This window comes from Mustela lutreola, chromosome 13, assembly GCF_030435805.1.
Source record: "Mustela lutreola isolate mMusLut2 chromosome 13, mMusLut2.pri, whole genome shotgun sequence".
Classification (NCBI taxonomy): Eukaryota; Metazoa; Chordata; class Mammalia; order Carnivora; family Mustelidae; genus Mustela; species Mustela lutreola.
In genome coordinates, this window is record NC_081302.1 from 82,493,506 (window position 1) to 82,512,940 (window position 19,435).

Genomic DNA, 19,435 nt, shown 5'->3' on the forward strand with positions numbered 1-19,435 from the left:
CCTCTCCATCTCTGCCTCTGCTAGCTCCTTCCCTTCCTTCTTCCCTCACTGTGGCTCCTTCTATTGGCACAGCAATGCTTCTGACAAAAAAAAAAAAAAAAAAAAAAAAAAAAAAGGATTCTGGGAGACAGTTGAAAAGGTGGTCCCCTTGGCAGGGAGCTCTCCTGCTGGGGTTCTATGGGGGAAACTGGCTGATACTTGTTTCTTTGGTTTCCACATAAGCAACCTTTAACCACTGCTATTTTAGATTGTTTTCCAATATAATAATGAAATTGCATCCTACTGACCGGAAAGAAGGGAGATCGTAGGGAAAAGCAGGGAACTGTGGAGAGTGCAAGAAGAGAAGAGCGACAGTCCCTTAAACCAACAAATCAGTAGGGGTATAGCAGAGGCAAGCTCCCATTCCCACAGCAGAGGGGAAGGCTGGCTCTGTAATCCATCAGCCACAAGCCAGGGACTGTTTCATCTATGCTGAGTTCTCTCTTTATCTCATTGTCTTCCTATCTCCTACCCTGAAAGTTCTGTTTAGCAGTAAAGAGCTAAACTTTGTAAGACTCCTCTTGGAGAAGTTCCCCATCTCTGCTGCGTTCTGGACTTGCTCAGGGTGCCTGGAGGCACCTGTCTGTTTCTGCAACAATCCCCAAGGCCAGGTTCCATCCACGCAACCTGTGGCAACCGTCCCCTGGCCGGACACTTAAGACCAAGGACTACTTGAAAACCCTCAGTGAAGGGAACCCTTCATTAGCATTTCGTGGCCATATGGCCCCATCCCGCAGAGGGCCCAGTGACTACCCTGGAAGTCAGGCCACTAAGTATTAAGTGCGCTCGTCCTAAGAACTCCAGTGCAGAAACGATAAACACCCATAGATGGAATAAAAATCACATCATGTTTCCAAAGCAAATACCAAATACTCCCGGAGTATATGCATCTCTTCCATATCCTCTCGCATGGTCGTTTCCTCTGATCAGTTTCAGTAAGTGTGTAAGTGCCCCAGGATGTGGGGTGCTGGGTGCTGTGAGAATGCCAGGAACTGGGTGTTTAACTTCACCAGTCTATTGACTTAAACATTCAGGCCACAGCTGAAGCCTGCTTGTAATTCACTAAAGGCAAGGTCTCCCCCTCTGCCTCCTTCCTCTGCTTTTAGAGAAAACCTGAATACTCATCTTGGTACTGATTTCAAAACACCCCCAATGTATTTCCTTTAAATGTGTTGTATTTTCTTTCAAAGACGTGTTTACCGGCGCACTTAAAATAACCTTGCAATAACTGCACATTGAATATTAATCCCTTTGGACACATACATTGTGAGCACCCACTCACTAATGCAGGAGGAGGGAAGGCTCCCTCCTCCATAGAGATGTGACCAGCAGCAACATGGGTAGCAGAGCAGCCTTAAAATCGAATGGGAGCCCAAATACCGGCATAGTACTTTCATCAGTAAGATCATGAAAATAGTACCTAAGTCCGTAGTGGATGAAAAGAAAATCACACCGCAAGTGGAAAACGGATACAAAGGAGCATGTGCGGCATGATCGCATCCATTGGCCAAAAATCAGCAGCATAGACAGAAAAGGGATGAAAGAAAACCACCAAGATGCAGGTTTTTGTTTTGTGAGCTCTAATGTGGGAAATGCTTTGCCTATGGTAATCTCCCTTCTTTTTTTCTATGAAACTTTAAGAATTATCTGTAATGAGCAAATATTTCTTTTAGAAGTTTATTTTGATGTTACTTTTATCTGTTACTTAGAAGGTAGTTTCAGTTTCCTTTGGAAAAGAGTCCTTTTTTAATGTCACTTCTTACTTGTCGGTACAGAGACCTGCTGTTCTTTGAGACCAGTAAGCCATGCAGAATTCCTAAATAGTTCCAGGCCAACAGAGCTCCTGCTTGTCTCTCTCCCTTTTATCCCCCCTACAGCGACTTATCTGGTCACTTATCTCTTCAGAATCACGTGGCTTGTTTTACAAAGCCCCCAGGAACAAAGCAAACATCTAGGTTAAACACACTTAAATAAAGCTGTACTCAGATGAAAAACCGCTTTGAATTTTTTCAAAACCATTTGTTCCAACCAGAGTATTTGTTCCAAATTAAGTAAACATTGCTAAAAGAAATCATACAAAATCTGCATTTCTTATCAGGCCCAGGGCCGGATATAGTGCTTCTAAAATTTCTTGTGTGTTTTTCTCGATTTCCCTTTAATACTCTAAATGAGTGCACATTTTCAGGAGGTGAAGATAAAGTGATGAGGAACAGAGCCTGAGGCAGGGATTTTTATGTGAAGGGTGCCTTTCATTGATCTGCAGTCTACAATGATGTCACTAATCAGCTCTGTTCTCCGTGCCCAACCAGTCAGTCTCACAAATTAACGCTACTGGCGACCTGACCAAGAGGTTATGAGTGGACAATCAATTACAATCACACATCCATCATTATTTTGAGGGGAGGGAAGCTTTAAGCTCATGTTGGTTGGGCAGGCAAACTTGGGCCTTAGGCGGTAGGATAGGGAGGAAATAGACCAGCTTAAGTAGGGTTTCTTCAGTCTGGTACTCAAGCCATTCAAGCAATCAAACACAAAAATTTACCGCAGCCCCATTCTAGGTATCCTTCATCGCCCACCTGCCAGAGGGGGTGAAGGACAGCAAGACAAAGATCAAAGCCAGCTGTATCATGAGATCCTCCCCATGTGGAACAAGTCCCAATCTCCATGTCCTCCAAAGAGCACACCTGGCTTGGGAAGAGGGTAGGTGGGAATGGAGGAGATGCAGGGCAGATCAGTCACCATTTAGAAGAAAGCAGGCTGGCATGAAGGTAGTCATGACTGAGCTAACTCTGGGGCCAGTATGTTTCTGGATAGGATTTCATTTAGTTCTACTCAAAATCTGCATGAGATAATACTCTATCTCATGAGTTGGAAGAATTAACATTGTTAAAATGTCCGTACTACCCAAAGCAATGCAACGATTTAATGAAGTCCCTATCAAGATTCTAATGGCTTTTTTTTTTTTTTTTTCCCCACAGAAATAGGACAAACCTTCCTAAAATTTGTATGGAACCACAAAAGCCCATGAATGGACAAAGTAATCTTGAGAACAAAAGAACAAAGCTGAAGGTAACATCCTTCCTAATTTCAAACTATATTATAAAGCTATAAATCAAAACAGCATGGTATTGGCATGAAAAGAGACACATGATCAGTGGGACAGAATAGAGAACCCAGAAATATACTCACATGTAGAGGGTTAGTTGATTTACGACAAATGAGCCAAAAATAGGCAAAGAGGAGAGGACAGTTTCTTCAATGCATAGTGTTGGGAAAACTGGACACCCACATGTAGAAGAATGAAACTGGACCACTTTTTTACACCATACCCAAAGATCAACTCAAAATAGATTAAAGACTTGAATGTAAGGCCTGAACCATAAAACTAGAAAAAAAAAATAGTAGTAAACTCTTTGATATTGATTCTTGGTGATGATTTTTTTTGGATCTGACCCCAAAAGCAATGTCAACAAAGGCAAAAATAAACAAGTAGGACCTACATCAAACTATCAAACTAAAAAACTTCTGCACAACAAAGTAAACCATCAACAAAATGAAAAAGCAACCCACTGAACAGGAGAAGATATTTACAGGTCATATATCTAAGAAGGGGTTAATATCCAAAATATATAAAGAACTTATACAACTCAATAGAAAAAGAGAAATCTGATTAAAAAGTGGGCAGAGGTTCTGAATAGACATTTTTCCAATAAAGACATACAGATGGCCAACAGGTACATGAAACGATGCTCAACATCACTTGTCATCAGGGAAATGCAAATCGAGACTACAATGAGGTATCACCTCACACCTGTTAGAATGGCTATTATAGAAAAGACAATAAATAAGAAATGCTGGTGAGGATGTGGAGAAAAGGGAACTCTTGTCCACTGTTGGTGGGAGTATAAATTGGTGCAGCTACTGTGGAAAACAGTAGGAGTTTCCTCAAAAAAATAAAAAGGGGACTATCATACAGCTCAGCAATTCCGCCTCTGGGTGTTTACCTGAAGAGAATGAAAACATTAACTCAAAAAGATCTATGCATCTCATGTTCACTGCAGCATTATTTAGGATAGCCAAGATGTGGAATAACTTAAGTGCCCATCAATGGATGAATGGATAAAGAAAATGTGATATGTGGCCCCTTAGTGAGCTGACAGAAATATGGGAAGTTTTCAATTCTTGTGTTTCTGTTAAGTCATTACTTTGGTTTATTTCAGGTATTACAGAAATATAAGAAAATGTATTTACGTTTATTTAAAATTATTCTTGTGTTATCAATTATTTTCAAGACTTGTTTGTAACTTGCTACAAGCTGCACATTTAGGGCATAATTTACATATGTTTAGGGCAGAATCAGAGGTGGCCTGAGTCATTCCTGTAGCAGAAGTGCCTATAGACGTCATATGAGACGCAAACAATGCCTCTCAATGCCTGTAGCACCAAGAGTCCAAATGAAGTTCATCAATGACCATGAACTTCATTTGGACTCTTGGTAGTACCAGGACACCCACTATTTTCTCGAATCAACTTCCCTCCCATACTCTGTAATGAGAATCTCAAAGGCCTATGCTTTTCCAGCCTCTGAGTTCCTTGGCTCCTGCCTGACTTGGCAGAACACAATGCCTCCTACTTCACACACATACTAGCCAAGACTATGAGTCCCTCACTCCCTGCCACCAAATGCAGAAGGCCATGTTCATTGCCCCACTGCCCTCTTTCACTGGTTATAGCAGGGAGCACTCCCTCCTTCCAGAGAAGGACAACCCAACAAGTGTGCTTTGGGATCCTTTTCCAGAAAAGGACTGATAATTCTACTGTTCTCTCATAAATTCAGCCTCTCTCAGCTGGACACTTTCCTTCAACCTGCAAACAAGCAAATGTGTCTCTCACCTCAGGAATGAAATAAAACAAAACCCCTCCATTGTCTGCATATTCCCACATCACCTTCACAGGCAAACTTCTAGACAGTTGTCCATAATCATCTCTATTCCTCCCCTTACATTAGCTTGTCATTGCATTATAATCTGGCTTCGTTCCCATTACTCACTCAGATGGTGCTTGTCAATGTCACCATAGCCCTCCAGGGTGCTAAATGGAAATTTAAAAGGAAATTTCCAGGATCAACTGACCTGACTTGCACAGGAAAGGACACTCTCATACTGTCCTGGCTTCCTCCGACTTCCCTGGCCCTCGGTTTGGTCTCCTTTTCTGGCTCATCCTCCCCTATGGACCCTTCAGATCACAGCTTGGAAGTCATGGTTCTGGAAATCTTCCCTAACATTCCCACGTCATTATCCATTACCTGTTCTTAGGGCACCACGGATCCCTCCAGGCACAGGACCGGCCAATCACACTTTTGCATCTATATGGGTAGTATCCGAATACTGTTTAATTTGGAACACTTATTTGACAACACCCCCACTATGCCGTAAGCTCCAAGAAGAAAAGAATTGGGGTCTATTTGTTCATCATTGTGTGCCTGGCCCCCAAGAGGCACTCAAATATTTGTTCAACAGTTAAATGAAAAAGGCTCTGTCTCACAGGACGATGGTATTTTACTTGGCCAATCAGACTCTCTCCTTCAGAAGCATGACTGGGAAGTACAGACCAGTCCCTTGGAAGCATGAGGGGAAAAGAGGTGACATAAGCAGAGTCCCACAGGCTGAGAAAACATCAGTGGTGCTGACCAGAGCCCAGGGTAGAACTCAGAGCCTCCTGTGACATGGGGTTATAGCCCCCAGACTCCAGGGCTGCCTCAGATCCCAAGTATGAGCTGCCCCCAAGTTCAGGGAAGTTCCAACCTCTCACTACTACATATATCCTTGAAACAAACCCCATTACTTTTTTTTTAAGATTTTATTTAGGGCGCCTGGGTGGTTCATTTGGTTATGTGTCTGCTTTCCACTTGGGTCGTGATGTCGTGGTCCTGGGATCGAGTCCTACATGAGGCTGCCTGCTTCTCCCTCTCCCTCTGCCCCTCCCACTCATGAGAGAGCTCTCTCTCTCTCTCTCTCTCTCTCTCTCTCACTTGGTCTCAATGAATAAATAAAAAATCTTTAAAAAAAGATTTAAAAAAGTAAAGATTTTATTTATCTGAGAGAGACAGAGAGAGCATAAGCAGTGATGGGTATGGGCAAAAGGAGAGGGAGAATCAGACTCCCCGCTGAGCAGGGAGGCTGATGTGGGACCCGATTCCAGGAGCCTGAGATTATCACCTGGGGAAGACAACTGAGCCACCCAGGTGCCTAAATCCCATTACTTGAGGCAACTTGATGGGTGTCACTTTCTTACAGCTGAGTCTAAAGAAAACGGGAACTCCTTAGCAGGGAAAAATCAGTGGAGAAGTAGTTCTTTGTGGATGAGTTGAAATACTCAAAGTAGGAGAAATGAAAACATAAGACGCCTTACATAATTCCCCCAAAAGATTTCAAGATCGCTTTTGAGGAGATTAGTTGTGCCCTGGAATTATTCCTACGACCTATGCCAAAGGCAGCAAACTTTTCCTTTACAGAGATAAGGATTAACACTTACTAAAGACCCCGGACTGTTGTCTCATGATTTGAAAGACTATTACTTTGTGCACTGCATTTCTGACTTACAAAAATAATTTGTTTTTCTTTGCTTTCTAAATAGTTTCATGTATGGAGAAATAGATCTATACATATAAATTAAACTAGTTAATTTTCTTTTCAAACTGTAACTTACTCAGGGCTTTACAAAGACGTTGGAAATTAAATGTGAAAACTGTGTTTAAAGTCTAATTTATGACGTTTGAGCTTAGCCAGATCCCTAAAGGCAAAAATTCCAATGCTTCAGACTTACGACCAGATCATATTAAATTTAAACTGAGTAAATTAAAGAGGAAAAAAAAATAATCCTAGTACTTTCCAACTCTACACTGGGCAATAGCAGTTACTTTACTAAATCTTTTAATGGTAGTTTGGGATGAAGTGCATGATCTTAATTTGCCTTCTGGACAAAATGATGGCCGAGTGGACCCAACAGGCAAGCCCAGGTCACCACCCTGTTTTAACTGGCAAGTGGACATGTCCTTTTACAGACTGTAGCGTAAAAGATCTCCTCTATGTTTGATTTTTAGAGTTTTTGTTTAAATGATGACTATTAAACAGGGTGCCTGGGTGGCTCAGTCGGGTAAGCATCCGCCTTTGTCTCAGGTCATGATTCCAGGGTCCTGGGATCAGAGTCCCAGTAGGGCTCCCTACTCAGCGGGGAGTTTGCATCTCCTTCTCCCTCTGCCCGAGGCTCCCCCTGCTTGTGCTTTCTCTCTCTCTCAAATAAATAAATACAATCTTTTTAAAAGAAGATGCATTTCTTTCTTTAAAAAAAATAATATGAAAGCAAACAAAAAGTCAACATGTAGTAGACTACACCAGCCAACAGCAGACAGATTAGACAGTTTGGTTTTTCTTAGGGAGACAACAGAGTGACAAAAACACAATGTTTGGCATTAGACAGACCTGGGTCTGAATTGTCTCTGCCATTTCCCAGACAACAGGGGAGAGTTCATAACCTTTCTGGACCTGGAACCCTCATTGACAAATGTAGGACAGTGAGAAAATTAAGTGAAACAACAGTTTACCTACTATGATTGATACGTAACATTTAATACTGCATTAGTTAAATGCAATGAATTAATTGGCAAATGCTTGCATCTTATAAAAAAGAGGGTCACCATACATTTTTGTAAGACTTAGAATCCTTTTTTTTTTTTTTTGCTTATTTGTTTTTTGCCCTTTTACTACATCAAACGAAGAGAAAGTAACACATTTTGGTAAAGGACATAATAATATGGACTGCAAATTCCATGACATTCTTGGAAACACAAGTACTGTGTGGCTTTATCAATAATGCACTAACTTTCAGTTCATTCAGAGGGGGCTTTTGTCACAGAAAGAAGCAAGAAGATATCAAAACAAAATATCCCAACCATATTATCTTATGCTGCGCAGAAAGGCAGGACCAAACTATGGACAGGATGAAGCACCTTGCCCCATCCTTCCTGCTGGACCTGTGTACTGGGTATCTGTGTACCAGAAGCACAGCTCACTAAAGCTCTGCTTAGTAAAGAGAAGCCCTGAGCACAGTGGGGGAGCCCACCGGCTGATTGTGTTCCCTGCCCATCACCTGAGGCCAGGTCTGTAGTTGGGATTAAGAAAAGTGGGGAGTTCCTCCCCTTCTTATTCAAACATCAATGCACATTGATAGCTTGTAACAAATATCTTTTATGTGGAAGGAAAAAATACAATCAAAATGATTCTTGTTAAATACAATGAAGAAAAGGCACAATTTTCTTATTTACAGCTGTAGTCCCACTGTGCAATGGGTTTTCTCTTCCTGTTTATTTGTTAAAGAGAAAATGAAAGAGTGAAGGAAATGAGCCAGTATTTAAATGCATTAGTGAGGGCAGGTGATTCGTGGAGAGGAATGTCTCTAACCACCACGTGACAGCACAGGACTAAGAAGGGAAAAAACAGGAATTCACGGGCCTGAGGGAAAGATATTATGCCTTAGGATTTGGATCACCTAGTTAATTGGAGTCACCTGAGGTTTATATCAGAATGAAAGATAAAAGTTTGAATAAAACGAGCAGCAGCAAAATTTCTGTATTTCACTCTGAGATTCAAATCAAGGGACACAGTTTGCTGACTGAGGCACCCAACAAAAGGGCTTTATATCCTGCTGGAGGCTTTGATAAAAGAAGGCAAGCTAAAAGCCCCACAGCGGAGAGAGATTTTGCTCCATTTGCTAACTGCAGAAAGATTTCTAAAAAAAGGCCAAGAGCCCTTCTGCAGTGTTTGTATGGCGTTCACTCACAGTGTGGCTCGTAAGGAGGAGGAGGGTCTCCACAAGGTACGCACTCCATGTCTTGAAAACCAACAAGTTTTGTCTTCCTATAAAATCTAGAAGAGAAAAATGCCCCTTGTTAGCTCTTTCTCCTAAGCTCACAGTTGTGGCAAACAGATTCATGATAAATTATCAGTCATCTCCATTACTGGTTTTATTTAAAAAAAAAAAATACATAAAAACAAAAAAACAAAAAACCAGCAACTCAAAGGCTTAAATACAACAGTATCTTAGACACAGAGGCAGGGACCATTCAAGAAATAATCAATTCCACTGAACATGACATCGTAAGTTCTACTTAGCCCCACTATAGTGAGGTGCTGGTGCTGGAGTAGGAGCTCAGTGGCCTTTGGCATCTCTACTGTCATTTAAATGACAATACCCCTCCTAAATCAAGTGCCAGTTTTTAAACATTTGAAATTCAGAGACCAAAAAAACCCCAGCAAACTATAAAAGCAATGGAAGAATTTAGGTAGATGCTTATACAGTCTTCATAAGGGGATATCTTTCTAGGCATGATAAGAAACCCAGCAGCCAGAATGGAAATCAATGGTTTTCACCACACACTCACAAATACACACATACACACAAATGCACACGCACACACACACACACACACACACACACACAAATAGTAAAGCCATCTGAAGAGTAAAAATAAATAAAGCATCATCGGCACAGTTATTAGGAAAATTAAACTGAAAAATAGTTATAATATCATTGTAACTTCAGTTTGTAGTAGAAACCTTAATCATAATGGTAAAGGTGAACACTGCAACTGAAAAACAGGCAAAGCACATTAATTCCCCAAAGAAGAACATTTCATAATTTTAAAGCTTTGTAGTTAAAACTAGAATACATGTTGCAATTAAATTTTTCAAAATTTAACACTGAAATGTTCAGTCTCATTAAACTAATGAGTAAAGGCAAGCTGCAATGAAAAGATCCCATTTTACTTAGAAAACTGGGAAAGTGGTGGTGTGAGCAGAAACAAAATAAGCACATGTTTCTATGCCAGGGACATTATAAATTGCTACTTGTGGGAGGACAATGTAGCAATATGCCATCAGAACGCAATAAAAATTGTTTATATATCCTTTGACCAGTACCTTCATTATTTTGAAGTATATCCTAAAGAAACAACCAAATGGGTGAAGCTGTATGTGTAACAATGCAAACAAAGCATTGTTTATAAAAGGGAAAAAGCCAAGCAGGCACAATTTCAATATACAACAGCAGATAATGACTAACCATGGTAGTCCCAAGGCAATGGAATACAAAATGGCCTTTAAGAAACAATAATGTAGATCTCCCACACGTATTTTTTTAACTCGCGAAATAACAATAAGTAAAAAAAAAAAAAAAGAAAGGTGAGTAATATGATTATATATTGTACAAGTACATACTTTGGTATAGAGATCCCTTGAGATTTTTTACCAAAGCAGCTAAAAGAATTTACATATAGATATTTGCATTGAAAAAAATTAGAAGGTTATTATATACCAAATATTAACAGTGATTACTTCTAAATGTATTTCCAAGTCTATTTTTCTATGACAAAATGGCGGTATGGAGAATAAATTTGCAGACAAAATGGTGGTATGGAGAATAAATTTGCAAAATAAGAGGGCAGGATAGATGCAATTTGGATTTTGTAATAGCAAATCTGTATGTTTTATGGTTGAAGCAAAATTTGCATTTAAAACAGGTAAGTTATATCAAATGCCCAGATACATTCAATATTTGCTTAGCCTTCCTTTTTCATACTTCCTGATACTGAAACATATCACAAAGCTATAATAATCAATGTAGCATGTAACATACAATACAGTGTACAATGTACAATACAGTATAATAAACAGTTATAGCTATAATAATCAATATTGGCATAAAGACAGACATGTAGACCAATGGAACAAACTCTCACATATATGGTCATATGATCTTCAAAAAGAGTACCAAGACCACTACATGGGGCTGGGCAGTCTCTTTAACAGATGGTGCTGGGAAAATTGAATATCTACATCCAAAAGAATGAAGTTGGAACTTTATTTAACATCATATACAAAAGCCAATTCAAAATGAACTAAATACCTAAACATAAGGCTCAAAACTATAAAATTCCTAAAAGATCAAGAAAAACTTCATGACATTGAATTTGGCAATGATTTCTTGGATATGACACCAAAAGGCAATCGAAAGGCATATGTGAGACAGGCAACAAAAGGAAAGTTACATTAGGCTACATAAAACTTCAAACTTTTATGCATCAAAAGATACAATCAACGTATAGTTATCCCCAAACTCATCAAATTGTATACATTGTTTTACATGTCAATCATAGTAAAGTGGTTAAAAAAAAGTTAAGTTGCATCAAAAAAGTACTAACTGATAATAAAATAATATTTTTTTCCAGTATTAAAAAAAAAGGATACAATCAATAGAGTGAAAAATGAACCTACAGTAGGGGAGAAAATATTTGCAAATCAGGTATCTGATAAGGAATTAATATCTAAAACATATAAAGAACCCCTACAACTCAAAAACAAAAATCAAATAATCTGATTAAAAAATGGGCAAAGGACTTAAATAGATACTTTTCCAAAGATGAAAAAGCCAGTAAGCACATGAAAAGATGGCCAACAGCCAACACCCCTCATCATTAGGAAAATGCAAATCAAAACCACAATGAAGTATCCCTTATACCCATCAGGACGACTATTAAAAACAACCAAACCAAAACAATCAGAAAATAAGAAGTGTTGGGGGAGGATATGGAGAGAAATTAGAACCACCATGCACTGTTCATGGGAATGGAAAATGGTAGAGAGCCATTTTCTGTGGAGAACAGTATGGTGGTTCCTCAAAAATTTAAAAATACAACTACCAGATGACCCAGCAATTCCACTCCTGAGCTGTATCCCACAGAACTGAAAGCAGAGTGTGGGAGAGGTATTTGTACATTCATGTTCCTAGCCACATAGTTCGCAACAGCCAAAATTGAATGCAGCCCAATGTGTGAATGCAGCCCAAATGTCCATGGAGAAATGTACTTTCACATCCTACAGCATGAGCATGGATGAACCTTGAGTACATGTTAAGTGAAACAAACCAGTCACAAAAGACAAGTATTACAGGATTCCACTCAGAGTATGTGTGTAATCAAATTCAGATAAGCAGAAAGTCGAATGGTGGTTACCAGGAGCTGAGGGGAGGAGGAAAAGGCGACTTATCATTCAATGGGTATAGAATCTCCATTTGGGAAGATGAAAATGTTCTGGAGATCAGCTTGCAACAATGTGAATGTACTTAACATTCTGAACTGTACCCTTAAAAATGGTCAAGATGGTTAATTTTATGTTACATGTTTTTTACAACGAAAACACATGAAAAATTAAAATAAGGTAAAAACCATAGGGCAATGTAAGAGAGCTTTCTTATTAAAGATGTGTTTCTTACTTAACTGTGTAATATATTTATCCTTTCATCCGGAAAATTTGCCAAATAATAAGTAATTGAACATTGACACAGTCCAAAAATAGTTTTATACATAAACTCTCATTCTATATAAATATAATCAGAACAAAGAGTGAAACAAAAAATGTAATATCCAACATCTTCTGTATCAACTATTGATACAGACATACATACTTTAAAACTTTTGGGGAAACAAACATGGATGTTTAACATTTTTAAAATAAGGAAATCTAGTGACAGAACAGTCTTGAGGTCTGAGATTTCCCTGACAATTGAATAAAATACATTTGCCAAAAATATATAGATTAAAATATGGGTTTGAGCCATCAAGGAAATGAGACTAGAAGGTGAGCAAATTACATCATGTTTTGAATGATCATTAAATACAAAGTAGAAATAGCCTGAAATCCTAACTGGAGAGGAGGTTGAGTGGGCACACTGATTCACAGGGTTCCCATGCGTGTAACCCTGCTCACAAGGAGAGATAGATGATGCTTGGACTTTACTCTGAGGACAGCTATCTGCAGCTACAAAGAGATTATATAAAAGCATTTAGAATCTGCTCTGCCAGTTTCTTTGTGACAATGGCTTGATGGCAGAATCTAAGTTTTTTTTTAAACTTAATTTTTAAATTTAATTTAATTAATGTAATTACATTTAATTTTTTTTAAAGATTTTATTTATTTATCAGGGGGGGAAAGAGCGAGCACAGGCAGACAGAATGGCAGGTAGAGGCAGAGGGAGAAGCAGGCTCCCTGCTGAGCAAGGAGCCCGATGTGGAACTCGATCCCAGGACGCTGGGATCATGACCTGAGCCGAAGGCAGCTGCTTAACCTACTGAGCCACCCAGGCATCCCTTAAATTTAATTTTTTAATGAAAAAAGTTTTTAACAAAATTTTCAAGACCGTCAACTGACTCTTTTTTTCCTTTTTTGTACAAAGTGAGATTAAATCAGAACCCTGGGTGCCTGGGTGGCTCAGTGGGTTAAACCGCTGCCTTCTGCTCAGGTCATGATCTTGGGGTCCTGGGATCAAGTCCCGCATCGGGCTCTCTGCTCGGCGGGGAGCCTGCTTCCCTCTCTCTCTCTGCCTGCCTCTCTGTCTACTTGTGATCTCTCTGTGTCAAATAAATAAATAAAATCTTTAAAAAAAAATCAGAACTCTAAAACATAGTACATTCACTAAATTATAAATTATATAGTAACCATCATAGACATGGATGGTTTTTTAATTTTTGGAAGAGTTGCCTCAAAATTACCCTCCAATGTGAAGATGAAGTTATAGAAATTAGAATTTTAACATATAATTGAAAGTATTAAATGCATAAATAAATGTATCAAGCTTGAAAGATTATTTTACTTTTTCTTGCTTAGACTTCTGTGGTTTTGGAGACACAGAAACATTTCTAACTCTGCTTTCTGACCAAGTGAGAAAGAACACAAGTTTTAAAAAATAAAATAAAAGGGATTAGGGATACAGCTGTCTGGCTAAACAGCCTTTAGTTGAACTTCAGCTTTTACTCTGGATGTTCAGATAGCTAATGGAAAAAAAAAAAAAAAAAAAAAAGAAAATCATATTGGATTTTACTTAATCATGGTTTACTGAAAGGCATCTAAAAGATGTATTTACTAATACATTTGTATTTATTTATTTAGAATTTATTTATTTAGAAACTCTAAAGTTTCTCCAACACTGAATTTGGAGAGGAATTTTTAATTCAACTCAATCCAAATAACACCAGTTTGCTTAATGAACACCATGTGGAAAAGTGCCCTTCTAAGATATGCCTGGTTATAGGAGCCCCTGGGTGGCTCAGTCAGTTAAGCGTCTGCCTTCTGCTCAGGTCATGATTCCAGGGTCCCGCATAGGGCTCCTTACTCAGCAGGGAGCCTGCTTATCCCTTTCCCTCTGCTGCTCCCCCTGCTTGTACTCTCTCTCTCTTTGACAAATAAATAAAAATTTAAAGAAAAAAATTAGCTATCATTGTTACTAGAAAGAACTGGCAGGAGCTGGCTTATTCTTTCGGGCTGGGACCTAGGTCCCCTTAGCAGAGAAAGGATGGGAACATGGCAGGCAGAGGAGAAGGCTGGAAGCCCACTGCAAAAAACAACAAAAAAAAACCAGTCATGTAAAGCGTTCACTGGCTCCCAGGAACATTAACTGGTGACAAGGTCATGTATGTATTTGTGCTTACTATGGGTCAGGCATTCTGCTTAGCATTTTGCATGCATTATAGTCTCCGTCATTCCGCCAGTTCTGCAGGTTGGTATTATTAGATGATCATTTGTAGGTGAGAATAATGGGTGTCAGAGAAATTGAGGTATTGGCATAAAGTCATTGGACATATTTGGAAACAAGGAGACTCTTCAATCACTCAGATTGAGGGCACAGAGGACAAACTATTCCCACGCGGTACTGCCACTGGGAAAAAGGCCACTGCTGTCCCACTGGGGCTGAGCCTCCAGGCAGCAGAAAACTCTGATCAGGTGAGGCTGAGCCTTCAGAAGGCAGGGGTAGCATTAGAAATGAAAATGCCACCCTCTGCCTGATGTTGGCATCACTTTTCTGGGAACAATATGCAATTTGCTTATTTTCTTTCTGCCTCAATTTTCCTGTCTATAAAATGGATTTCAACTATTTACCTTCTTCACACAAATATAGTGAAGCTGGGCGAGCACTTTAAAACACTCTGGATAACCTCGGTAAAAGTCACTATATAACTATCGCCTGGCTCGTACATTCGCGCTGGCTTAGGAAGCATGTAATTTTAAACTAATCATATAAATAAACTATGAAATATCATTCAAATGTCTACTCACTTATATATGACTTTCCCACATCTAAGCATTAACTTAAAGAATGAGCAAACACTGCAGCTAAAGGCGTGGGCTCAGGTGACAATGAATGAGGTTAAGCATGAGGAAACACTTTTGGTGGGAGGTCGTGGGGAGAGCGCGACCTCACTCATACTCCAGCCGCATAACTGTGTGAGTTCCCTCTTTGTAAAACCAGATCCTCTGGTCCTGTGCTTCTCCTCACTTTCTCTGCCTCTGAATCTCCTGTGGACCTCCTCTTCTCCCTGCCCCACAGAGGAGGAGATGGACACTAACATGCTTTTAGCAGAACTGTAGAGTAGGAACAGCAGAGATGGGTCAGGTATTTGGTTAGTGTTCCTCAATTACATCTGCATTAGGTCAGAACTCTGGATACTGATATTCACAGGTATCAGCATCACCTGAAGTTATAGACCATTCCTTTTTTTAAAGTAGCAGATTAATTGAGATCTAATTCACATATATTACAATCCACCCATGTAAAGCATACAATTAAATGGCCTTTGGTGTATTCACAGAGCTGTGCAACCATCAGAACAATCAGTTTTAGACATTTTTATCACAACAAAAAAGAAACTCTGTACCCTTAAGCAGTCAACCCTGACTCTTCCCAGCAACCACCCCCCTCCACCACACACACACCAACCGCTAGCCCCAGGTAACCACTCAATTACTTTTTGTCCCACTCAATCACCCGTTCTGGACATCGCATACAAATGGAATCATATAATACGTCTTTTGTGATTGGCTTCTTTCACTTAGCATAATGTTTTCTAGGTTCAGCCATTTTGTTGCATGAACGAGTGATTCATCCCCTTTTAACACCAAATAATATTCTCTTGTTTGAATATCCTCCAATTTGTCAACCAATTTATCAGTCGATGGATATCTGGGTTCTTCTCACTTTTTGACCATTAGGCATAATGCTGCTATGAACATTTGTGTACCCATTTTTGTGTGGTCAGGTTTCTAACTGTCTTGGTTATATACCTAAAAGCAGAATTGCTCGGTCACATTGTAACTCTATTTTAACTATTTGAGGAACTGCCAAACTGCCAAACTCTAAAGCAGCTGCACCATTTTCTATTACTAATGGTGGATGGTGGTTCCAGTTTCTCCACATCCTCACCAACCCTTGTCATTGTCTTTGTGGGGACAGCCATCCTAGTTGGCTTGAAGTATGTGGTTTTAATTTGCATTTCCCTGATGGCGAATGACACTCAGCATCTTTTCATGTGCTGATTTGCTGTCTGTGTATCTTCTTTGGAGAAATGTCTACTCAGATCCTTTGTCCATATTTTAATTGTGATATTGGTCTTTTCATTATTGAGTTATAAGAGTTTTATATAGTCTAGATAAGACAGTCCCCTATCACATATATGATTTATATATTGTTCCTCTAACTCTGTGGGTTGTCTTTTTATTTTCTTGATAATATCCTTTGAAACACAAAAGATTTTAATTTGGTGAAGTGTAATGGTTATTTTTTCTTTTATTCCCTGTGCCTTTGGTTTTAAACCATTACATTTCATACCTGCTCAGGTGCTTAGCATAGGGTCACAGTTGGCCCATGAGGCTATTTTGTACCTCTTTCTGCCCTTCAGGCCCACAGGTTGTCTTCCCCTCTGCCCTCAACAAGAGCCCCAGAGCTAGCACTCACCATTCTGATAGCAGGGCTGTGATCTGTGGGGGTCCTCTGGCTGTCTAGTTAGACACCTGCCTCTGTGGTGACTGAGAGCCCGGATTCCCACGTTAGGGTCCCTGAACTCCAGGGTCCTGTCCACGTTGGGGCCTGTCTCTCTGTTCCCTGTGTCCACAGGGCTCTTTCCCCACACGCCTACTCAGCAAACTGCCTCAACTCTGAGTCTTGCTCAAAGCTCAGGTAACCCGGTCACCCTCCCAGATGCTGCCGTTTGCCTCGGCATCACTGAGCCAGCCTAGCCTCATCTGCCTTATCTACTCTAGGTTCTCCTTCCACAGAAATCATCCTCTGCTACCTTTCTGCAGAATGTACGGCTTCATTATTTACCACTTAGAGCTTTCTAAAACCTTCTTAGGATATAATCTGCATGTGGGTAGGGTTCCCAGCCTCTTTACCTCAGCGACGCCTGACTTCTGTACAGCCCTGCCTCCTAGCTGCTTCACAAATAGCGGCAGAAATGAGTGAATGGCCCTGATTTGCATTTCTCTGATCACTGACCAGGATGAACATGGCCATAGGATCACCGGCCGCACGTGTTCCCTCTTTTGTGAACAGCCCCGTCCCCTCTGTTGTCCATTTGTCCCCGTTTTCTTTTTCATCGATTTATAGGGAACTCTGTCGATTCTCCTGACACTAATACTTCGTTAGTGCGCGTATTCATTTTGTTTATAACCAGCGCCCGTCACCGGCTCACAGCCCGCGGTGGGCGCAGAGGAAGTCACGGCCACCCCACAGGTGCGCTCGGGTTCCTGTGGGTGTGCGTTCACCTTTGGGACGGAACCAGGGAAAGGCGCGTTTGAAAAATCATTCCATAATCACGAGGGAAAGAAATCGCCCGACCTACCCTGGCAAGCAGTCCCCGCAGACGGCGTCGCTGGTGACCGAACAGTTTGCCTTCTGGAAGCGGTTCACCACGGCGCACTCCAGGCACGGCTTGCATTTCTGAAAGCCCCAGTCCTCCTTGAACCTGTGCGGCCGGCATGTCATGCACTGGGCATCCTCCCCGTAGCCAAAGCCGCATTCCTGCAGGGATTAACAGGCAACAGAACGCTATTCAGACGTGGCAAGCGTGAAAAAGACGGCTGGGATAAAAGGAAGACCTGGTCTAATAATTACCGAGTGCCGGCCTTCCTGGATACAAAGACGGCTCATTCAGCAAGTTCAAATGTGTCTCCCACTGCTAATAATCTCTCTTACTAGGATAAGTATACTTAGTCATCCACTTTATTCAAGAAGCCGTGAGCATTTGAATAAGAAAGGTTCTCCAGGACCCCCACTGGGGCATTATTGCTAGCTTATGGCAGAATTATGGCACTTTCTTCTTTTCTAATTAAGCCAGTCATGGGCATGTTCAGAAACTAAAGTCAGGGTAATATCCAGGCACTTACTCACTTTTCGAGGCAGGAAATAAATACTTTGCTATCAAGAGTGATATTTTAGAAACGAGGCTCACTGTAAGAAATTGTCTAAGCTGATAAATTTAGAGGTCTATGCAGTAGAGAGCATCCTTACGTGTTAGCTGTATGTTATTGTGTGATGGCAGGGAGATTCTGACATATTTCTTAAAAGAACACTAAATTCTCATGTGGATTAAACTGTGTGATACTACAGGCCGCATGCTTCTCTAGATTTGAATGTCAGCACACAATATTGCTTACCATGGATGGGCAAAACGGATGGTTCTTTGATGCATGTATGATCATTTCCACAAGGCCCATAATCAAATAAATCACAGCTTATCATATAATGTAAATACAATGCAACCATAAGAATGACATTGATATGGGTTCATGGTAGCTTTAAAAAGTTATTAATATAGAATTAGAAGTATGATCCCATCACTTACAAAAATATTAATAATTAGTACTAACATTTATTGGGTGCTTACTCTGTGCTGGGAACTTCATACACATTATCTCATTAAGTCATACGTCTTCCAAATGAGGGAAGCAGGATCATTATTTCCATGTCATGAATGTGGGTGTGGAGCTTCCCAGAAGGTACGTACCTTAACCAAGGTACGTACCTTGGTTAAGGTACCTTAGGTATCTAAAGTACGTACCTTAACCAAGGTACATAGCTAATGTTAGAACCAGGATTTGAACCCACATTGTTTAATTCTGGAGTCAGATTCTATACCCCCGACACTGTAGGATCCCTCTGGTACTTCCTCTCTCCATGTGGAGAGCACACTGAGGAAGCCCACAAACACAGCTCAGTGCAGCAGAGGAAGGAAGGACTCCAACAAAATCTCTTGGTTTCCTTACCCACACCCTTCCGATGCAGAATACAAACGCCTGTTAGTTCAAAATGCCCATTGGCCTGTCCAATTTATATATATAAAGTTCTTTATCCATACTTATATGCACAGTCAACTAAGGCAGTACTTATTTATCAAAAATTAAATCAAAACCAACACAAAAGATAGTATTCTCTGTACTCAAACTACTGACTAAAAGAGATTCATAGTAACACTGCAATTCAGTTTTACTAATTAATTCGTACACATCTTGGA

General features: G+C 40.2%; 1 protein-coding gene across 4 annotated transcripts in view; it reads right to left on the reverse strand.

Moving 5' to 3' along the window:
- TNFRSF19 (TNF receptor superfamily member 19) overlaps positions 1-19,435 on the reverse strand; it is a 90,748-nt gene that overhangs the window by 37,863 nt on the left and 33,450 nt on the right. For all 4 annotated transcript variants that reach the window (XM_059144107.1, XM_059144108.1, XM_059144106.1 and 1 more), the window contains 2 exons: positions 17,765-17,943; positions 8,878-8,963 (listed from right to left, as the gene is read on the reverse strand). In XM_059144107.1, the coding sequence (XP_059000090.1) occupies positions 8,878-8,963; positions 17,765-17,943 (265 nt within the window). The remainder of the gene's footprint in view (positions 1-8,877; positions 8,964-17,764; positions 17,944-19,435) is intronic.